The sequence below is a fragment of the Bufo gargarizans genome, chromosome 1, assembly GCF_014858855.1.
Source record: "Bufo gargarizans isolate SCDJY-AF-19 chromosome 1, ASM1485885v1, whole genome shotgun sequence".
Taxonomy (NCBI): Eukaryota; Metazoa; Chordata; class Amphibia; order Anura; family Bufonidae; genus Bufo; species Bufo gargarizans.
Window position 1 is genome coordinate 505,530,122 of NC_058080.1, and position 8,635 is coordinate 505,538,756.

Consider the following 8,635-nt stretch of genomic DNA (forward strand, 5'->3'; position numbering starts at 1 on the left):
ACCTGTGAAAGTAATACAATATATCAATCGGCACTGCGGTGAAGTGGGAGTAGCGGTGTGTGCGTGTCTCAGGGCCGGCGTCCCGTGTAGATAAGAAAAGAGACCAGCACTCGCTTGTTTAGATAATCTTACTGTGATTTATTGTCACGTTCCAGTGACGTGTTTCGGCATACAATCTGCCTTTGTCAAAGGCAGATTGGATGCCGAAACGCGTCACTGGAATGTGACAATAAATCACAGCAAGATTATCTAAACAAGCGAGTGCTGGTCTCTTTCTTCTGACCTGTGATAGTGTCCTAAGGCCCTAGGCACACAACCTTTATATGTTCGTTGGTCCATGAATGGCGGCTCCGTAGAATATGGATGCCGTAATGTGTTGCATCTACATTTTTGGCAGACCCGTTGACTTCAATGCGTCCATGGTCTGCGTTTTGCAGACAAGTATAGGACATGTTCTACCGTTTACGGAACAGACATACGATAGCAGAAAGTACATGGATCATCCGTGCTCTTTCCACATCCGCATGTACGTCCCACAAAAAAGATTGACTATGTCCGCAAAATGTGGACCACAGAAAAAATTTCTGATCCCAAAACTATGGTTAAAGCAAAACAAAAGGGTAATGAAGAATAATATAAACATGCAAGATTTCAATTTGCTGGCTTCATAGCCAATTTAATTTAAATCTAGATCACATATTAATAGCGTGGAGCACTTATTAGAAGTTCTGCGTATCAGATGGATAGCACAGCTACTCCGTTAGTGTGGTGTAGCAGTGTCCTGTTGTATACAGCGTTGTGTACCATTGCGTGTTGCATGCTTTTTAGCACTCTACATGGTTCCTTCAGCAAGTCTTCGGTCCTGTGGTGTTTTAGGTACTGTTAATGGGATTTTGCTATTAAGCTGAATAATGTATTAAGAGTGAATCTATTTAGTGAGATCCTTTCCGAGGCGCTTACGAGGTTTACTACTTCTTGGTTCTTTTGTATTGGCTTGTGGGACTAGAGACATTATTTTTTATTTCATTTTACGCACTTATAAAGCGCTGACCTATTCCGCAGCACTTTACAGACATTAGCATCAAGCTGCCCCCATGGGCTCACAATCACAGTTCATCCATATTAATTGCCATTATCTGTATTGAATATATCGGCATTTGAATTGATTTAAAGAAAGGCTACTAAATGAGACCGCATTCATATTCTTTGAACCGCCTAAAAGAGGACCCGTCCTTTCTCCCGACATGTCTGTTTTAGCAACTACTTGTATTCACCTTGTAATAATTCTGGAGCATCTATTATCACTCTGATGTGCCATTCCTTTATTATTCCTGCTGGAAATTATGATGAATTGCTAGCCGTTTGCAATAAAGGTCCAGATGGTTTGAGATTGTGTCCCTGCACTGGCAGCACGGATTGGATAATGTAGTACAGGGCAGGGACATACCCCCAACTGGTAACACCCATCTGGATCTTCATTGTAAATAGCTGGCAATTTATTCATAACTTCTAGCTGGAATAATAAAGTGATGGTACATCATATATACAACAGAGTAGATGCTTCAGAAAGTACTGGTCAGGAGAGGTTACTAGTTGTCTTTAAACCCTATTCTTACCTTTAGCCGGACTGCATACCTACCACCATAACACAATGTACCAATTTAGCTCCTAAACAAATGCAAAATCTTATCCCGCTGCAGAAACCACAATTTCTTGTGCTCAAACTATATACATAACCGCATTTACTGTACATTGAGTTCGTGCTACTGATCCTCTGGTTTATGCTGATCTCGCTCTTTGTGTATCTCATGGTATAGAAACATTCTATCGAAACTCCCTAGGGATGGTGACAGTCACAATTCAGGGCTCCCCCAAACCCAAGAGGCCAGCGATTGTAAACATTCCATGATGTGGGGATGGACCGTGAGTATGAGGGCTGTCTGTGTCCATCTCTTCATTGTTGAGTGTTGTGTACGTCTGTCTTGGTGGTTCCTGTGGTCCTTCTGTTTGTCACGTGCTTGTGGGGGCTTCTCTGTCTTTGTGTGGTGGTATTTGTGCAGTTACACCCCTTAAGGGACCCATGACGTAGCTGTACGTCATGGTCCAATCCCTAAACTGGCGCGTGCAGCAAGTGCCTAAAGCCGCGGGGTTTCTGCTATTAAAATAGCAGAGACCCGCGTATAGGTATCGATCAGCCATAAGGCTGATCGCATACATCTTACCTTTCAGATGCCGTGGTCAAATGTGACCATGGCATCTGCGCAGACTGGAACCGGAAGTCGCGCGCTTCCGGTCCGGTAACAGCGTTCCCCGGCTGAGATCGGGTAATCTGTTACCTTCAGCTAATTGACGAAGCTGGCTTCAGAGTCAATTAGATGTATATATCAATACAGGCCACTAGGTGGCAGCCTTGTATTGATATAGTGCAAATGAAGTCTTCAATGATGGCTATTTAGCCATCACTGAATACTGTGGGGGGGGGTTGGGGGATTGTCCAAATTGGCTGTTTTTTGTCACTTCACTAACCCAATAATTTTTAAAATAAAAGTGATTAAAGTTGCACACACTTAAATTGGTATCACTGAAAAGAACAGATTGTCCCGCCAAAAATCGAGCTCTCACACATCCCTGTACAAACTATGCTACCAATAAAGTTATAGTGTTCCAGCATATGGTTATGAAAAATTTTTTTTTAAACTTTGAGAGAAAAAAACTGTCAGTATTAAAACGCAAGAAACATTATATAAGTGTGGTATCTTTGGAACCGTACTGACCTGGAGAATGAAGATAACAGGTCAATTTTACCGCATAGTGTACAGTGTAAAAAATAAAACCTTTTATCAGAATTGCGTTTTTTCCCAATTGTACCCCATTTGGAATTTTTTTCCCCCGCTCCCTACTACATGATATGCAACCGTAAATGGTGCCATTAGAAAGTACAACTTGTCCCGCAAAAAATAAGCCTCCTACGGCTATGTGAAACTTGGGACTATGGGAAGGGGGGAGTGTAAAACGAAACCGCAAAAATGGAAAATCCCAGGGTCCTTAAGGGGTTAAGGCAATGCATGACTCTAAAAGGAGCTTACACTTTATTTCCTGCTCTATCGAAGATGCTCTTTCTAGTTTTTTAGCCAGATTTGCTAATTCCTAGTGATTGAGGCGGTCATAACTTGAGCAGGAAGCGGAAGCAGAAAAGGAATCCTAGCTAGTTTTTGCCGTCATGGTGGATAGCTTGCATCAGAATTAGGAATTGGGCAGATTTATGAAAACTGTCTAAAGCAAAGCCTTCTTGCCCATAGTAAACAATATAAGAAATGAAAGCTGTGCTGGGATTGGTTGCTCTGGGCTATAAGACCATTTCTCTAAATGATGTGCCCAGGAGCATAGCTGCTGACAGTCTGTAGACATGATCAGGACTATGGAAGTTTTCTATTCCTTCTAGTTCCCACCGCTAACCTTATTATTAGGTATACCCTCTAAAATGTGTCTTCTCTCTCTTCTTTCTTATTTTATTTCCCCCCTCAGATAAATTGTGCTTAAATCGCTCTTCGACAACGAGGACATGTATGAGATTGTGAAGAATTTTGTTGTGTGCCACATTGATGCTCCAGGACAAGAGGAGGGGGCTGCTGTCTATCCTGCTGGGTGAGGTTACCGTATGTAGGATATTAGGCATAGACCTTGGATACTGTCTGAAGGTAGCTATACACAGAAGATAGTGGTTGGTCAGTCATGTAGATGATTCTCTCAGGCTTGTGTATACTGTTGCAATAGAATTGGGAGAGATCAGGGATTGCCAGGCACTTCTGGCACCACTTATCCCCAGAGAATCATATTATCCAGTGGGTAAAATATAACCATCCCGATCCTTGTGCACCATGACAATGGGCTGTGGGGATATATATATCAAGACCGGCGGTTTAAACTTTCTTGATATCCCCTCTGCCTCCAGAGGACTTGCTAATTTATGAGGGGCCGCATTCCAGCAGTAAGTGTACCTAGTATGACGCCAGTGGCCCTGCCACCACCATACCCCTTTTCAGAATGTGGTGACTGTGTTGGTTAAACACTAGTTGTACAAAACATTTGATGCAAATGGAAGACCGATTTTAATATGGTTACAGTAATCCAGGTGAGAATGGGTCAGAGCATCACTGAAGGGCAGAGTCTAGTGATGTGGTGGTGGTGCAGTGGCATGAGCAGGCAAGATCAATACTATCGATATAGTGACAGAATATAGGGGTTACAAATAGATATATACCACTTTGGTGGCGTATTTCTGGTGCAGATTCTGTCACGAGCCAGTCTATTCATAGGAAGCTGTCTACATTTAGAATCTGCGGTGGATACGCCGAAGCTATGTAGAAGCTGGCACCTCTACATAACTTTAGCGATCGACCACCAGCGCAGGGGCTTAAGACGAGTGAAAATGCCGGCTTAATAAATGTGCCCATAATGGTATGTGCAGTTTATAGATCAACTGTCTTTTTTTACTTTTTTTTTAATTATTTTTTATCACATCCATGAAGAACATGTAATGATGTTTTTTGCATATGGGTTTACAAAGTATATAGCATTGCTTTTTCCACTGTATGTGCTTCTCCTTATGCTCTCATTTCACATCCTCTTAGGTACCAATACCCGTCACTTGATCAACTGTCTGAAACCATCCCATGTGTGCTGCAATACCTGAAGTAAGTAAAGATGTAAGTCTGCAGCTGTTTGAAGAGGCTGCTGCATCTTCCTAGGCCTGTGACGTCACGTTCATCAATCACATGGCCCCATTCAGGTGAATCGGGCTGAGCTGCAAAGCCAAGCATGGCCGATATCCAATAAACGGAGCTGTGATTGGTAAGGTGTGAGGAGGCCACTCATCAAAGTGCCATGGCCTCTTCAAACAGCTGATCAGTCCTGTGTGTTATAACCCTGAGGATCACAATCTTGGAAAACCCCTTTAACTCACAAACGGCTTCTCGGTTATATATATATCTATTTTGTCTTTTCTCTACAGTTTCCCCAGCATTATTGGGATTGGTGTTGGTGCTGGTGCGTACGTCTTAGCCCGATACACGGTAAATGACATTCATTGTCTCTTAGAGTCAGGAATAGCACAGTTAAAGGGAACCTGTCACCAGTTTTATGGTGTCCTAACTAAGGCAACATAAATAAGTGACAGATTCTCTTGGCAAAATGCTGGGTCACTTTCTTTAATTGACCCAGTCAATCTGCCAACATCGTGTATTGAAAAGCTCCAGCTGATAATGATGAGTCCTGAATATTCATGAGCTCCTGACTCTCCCCGCCCACCTGCTGCTGAATGACAGTTTGTTTCCATAGGAATCAGCAGCAGGTGGGCGGGGGAGTGGCTATAGCTGTGAATGAAATAAACGCTGGACTCAATGACATCACGCCGGACTCAAATCAGCTCATTAGCATGCAGCATGTGGCATCTTTGTGTGTATATTATGAGGTAACCATCTGTCACACCAGTAAGTGAATACATCTAAGGTACTTTTTAGTAGTTAATGATTGTATATAATGAGTTAGATTATAATCAAATATCCACATGACAGGTTCCCTTTAAGCAAATTTTATGGCCGTGCATAACAGAAAACATTGTTCTTTCTTGGTTTTCATCGCACCACCCGTTACCTTACAAATAAAACTGAAAAGTCTAGGAGTTGCCCACGGCAATCAGATTTCAGTTCTCATTTTTAGAAAACAAACATAACCTGCATGGTTGATAAGGGCAGCATCTCTACACTTCCTGACTATTAATGTTGTCTTCTGACTTTACTATAGGTTTTACCAACCGCAACACAAACTGTGATGTGTGCCGGGCCCTTTTGTATACACATGAACTGCTTCATTCCAAGAATATCTCCTATACACATACTCTTGTTTTCAAATCTGACTTTGATATCTAAAGGCGGGTTTACACGTCCCGATGTAACAGTTGATTGTTAGGAAGGAAGCGTTCCTTCCCGATAGGCTAGGTGCACTCCTGCGAGCAGCTGACTTTCTGCTGCCTGGGGCAAAAACTGAAATGCTCCGCTCCCCCCCCCCCCCCCATGCCATTTTCTTAACCTAACGCCTTTGCCACAATGAAAGCTCTCATTGCCCATGGCCCTTCCACTGCCTTCCTCTTTCCTCTACCTCGTGCTGCCTGAGGCGATCACCTCAACTGGCCTCATTGGTGGTGCACCCCTGGCTGCTCGCTCAGTAAAGGAGACCGCTGCATTTATATACAGTGATCTCCTTCACAGTATGAGGACCAGGGATCGCAATTGCAGAATCATTTTAGGAGCAGCAGATCGCTGTTTAGAAACCCAGAAACCTTGATGTGCTTGCATGAACAACAGGATCACCCAAAGAATGACCGTTTTGCTCGTTCATCGGGTGATCGGCAGCACATTTAGATGGGCAGAATGTTGGGAGCGAGTTTTCCCAGGAACGCTCGTTCCGGCAAATCAGGCCATGTAAATCCACCTATAGTTTCAATTGCTTCCATTCATTGTAGATGCATTGCTTTACACAAGGCTGACTGTCTCAAAGACCTTCCTGTATTTGCCAGCAGAAAATGTGTCATCATCTCAGACTTGAAGACAGTGTAACTTGACCCATCCCAAATATTACATACTTGTCAACGTCATGCAATGTAAAAGTGCCACTGAGCTTTTAAAAAACTTTTGGTATGTCATGGCAACACATCAAAGGTTTTAATCGGTGGGGGTCCCAAGGCCCCTTATAGAGCTCTCTCTTCACTGCAGGAGACAGGCTCAATAAAAATTCTATGGGCACACCTCAATTGTGTCTCCTACAGCGAAGAAAGAAGGAATGCTATATGAGTGCTTCTTTTCCTTGTTCTAGTGATCAGTGGGGATCTCATCACTCAGATCCCCGCAGTCAAATCCTTTGATATGTTGCTATGACCTATGAAAAGAAAGCACAGTGAGACTTAAAAGGGGTTATCCAACATTACGTCAGACCTCAGAGTGGCTGACCCATGGTGGTGATCATACTTAACGGGTCCCTCCCTCTGGGTTTGGTCTCTGTCGCTCTTCGGTCGGCTCTTTGATATCAACATTCTGTTGAAGGAAGGGAATATGTGACTGCTGCAGTCATTCAGCGGTGACCTGCTTCCCATGCGTCACGTCACCATTTGTTGTGACGCAAGGGGAGCAGGTCACCTCTGTGGCAATCGATTGACTGCAGCAGTCACGTGCCCCCTGGGGACATGATGATATCAGCAACCAGGGAACAACAGAGAACAAACCCAGTGGCAGGCACCAGTTAAGTATGATCACCACAGTGGGCTGGGCACTCAATAAGATCTGATACAATGTTGGATAACCCCTTTACGCTCCACAGGACTGCGGTGAGATGCTTTGTGAACGGCTGTTGATTCCTACTTTTGTGTTCTTGACCCAATTGCACTATTGCAATCAGTTGCAGTCTAGTAAAACCGGTCACCATGAAAATGCAGTGTTATCTGCCAGCAGCATGTTATAGAGCAGGAGGAACTGAGCAGATTAGTATATTGTTTTATTGGAAAACGTTCAGTAAAACTTTTTTTCCTGCTCATTCTGGGCTTTGAAATGGAGGCGGTCCTATCCGTGATTGACAGTTGTCTCTGTATACAAAGTCATAGAGGGAAGGGTGTCAATCACAGATAGGACCACCTCGTTGACTTCACAGCCCAGAATGAGCAGGGATATAAATGTATAAATTACAAGTTATACTGAATCTTTCCACATAAAACTATATTTCTCTTGAATGCATTGGGGGACACAGCACCATGGGTATATGCCCAGCTACCACTAGGAGGCACTAGATATAAAAAAAAAGTTGGCTCCGCCCAGGTGCGCTATACCCTCTCCACAGCACTAGGCTATCCAGTTCTTTGTCTAGTGCCGTAGGAGGCAGACCTGTCCTGCTTTTTTCCTGCAGGTCTTGCTGCTTTTTTATTTAATTTTTTCTCTTCTGCAAGTTTTCATCTGCTGCAGGCAGGTACTCCATCGTGGGCTTCCACTTTAGCTGCACCCCCTGCGGGCGTGTACCCAGGTACCTCGCCGGTGACCCAGTCCCCATTGACTGCATCCGCAGTGGCATGCTAGCATTCCCACGGTTCCGTGTTGAGTCTGCCGATAGGGTGACACTGTGGCGCCCAAAGACGTTGGGCGGTGAGTATTCCTCCTGCGTCCCTGTCCCAGAGTTGGTGGGGGTCCAGGGTGAGGTCCCCTTATTGTGGCCAGGGAGTGGGATCCATTCCGTGGCCGATGTGGACGTTTTTCCACCTGGGGAGTCGCTTTCTCTCCCAGGCGGGGAGGAATTCTCTCTTTGTGAGAGGGAGGGGGACCTACTCTCCGGTCCTCTCTTCCTTCCCCCCCTGGCCTCCTTCCCATTCTCCTGGTCATTCCTCTTCCTTTTGCGGCCTCCACCATGGCTCCTTTTTCCCCTGGGTCCTCAAAGGTGGTTGTTTTTTTGAGCTTCTAACCTCTCTTCCCATCCCCCCAGGTCAAGACCTGGTACCTAGTTGTTTCATGCTATGGTTTGCAGTTTACATCATATGGTCACTTTTGTGACGGAGCTTTCCCTCCTTCGGAGCAATGTTCCTCCTTGGGCTGTTTTTGGA

At 44.5% G+C, this 8,635-nt stretch overlaps 1 protein-coding gene across 1 annotated transcript; it reads left to right on the forward strand.

Annotated features, from left to right (window-relative positions):
* The first annotated feature begins 3,542 nt into the window (after window positions 1–3,542).
* Window positions 3,543–6,932, forward strand: LOC122928451 (protein NDRG2-like). Its single transcript, XM_044281291.1, has 4 exons — window positions 3,543–3,645; window positions 4,632–4,694; window positions 5,012–5,142; window positions 6,871–6,932. Exons 1-4 carry the CDS (start codon window positions 3,563–3,565, stop codon window positions 6,930–6,932), a joined length of 339 nt encoding a protein of 112 aa, XP_044137226.1. The 5' UTR covers window positions 3,543–3,562.
* The last annotated feature ends 1,703 nt before the right edge of the window (window positions 6,933–8,635 follow it).

Bases quoted from the DNA above. Each gene is read 5' to 3' on its own strand.
- LOC122928451 (XM_044281291.1), top strand. From the start codon at position 3,563: ATGTATGAGATTGTGAAGAATTTTGTTGTGTGCCACATTGATGCTCCA. The intron at 3,646-4,631 runs GTGAGGTTACCG...ACATCCTCTTAG, and splicing joins GCTGCTGTCTATCCTGCTGG to GTACCAATACCCGTCACTTG. The intron at 4,695-5,011 runs GTAAGTAAAGAT...TTTTCTCTACAG, and splicing joins TGTGTGCTGCAATACCTGAA to TTTCCCCAGCATTATTGGGA.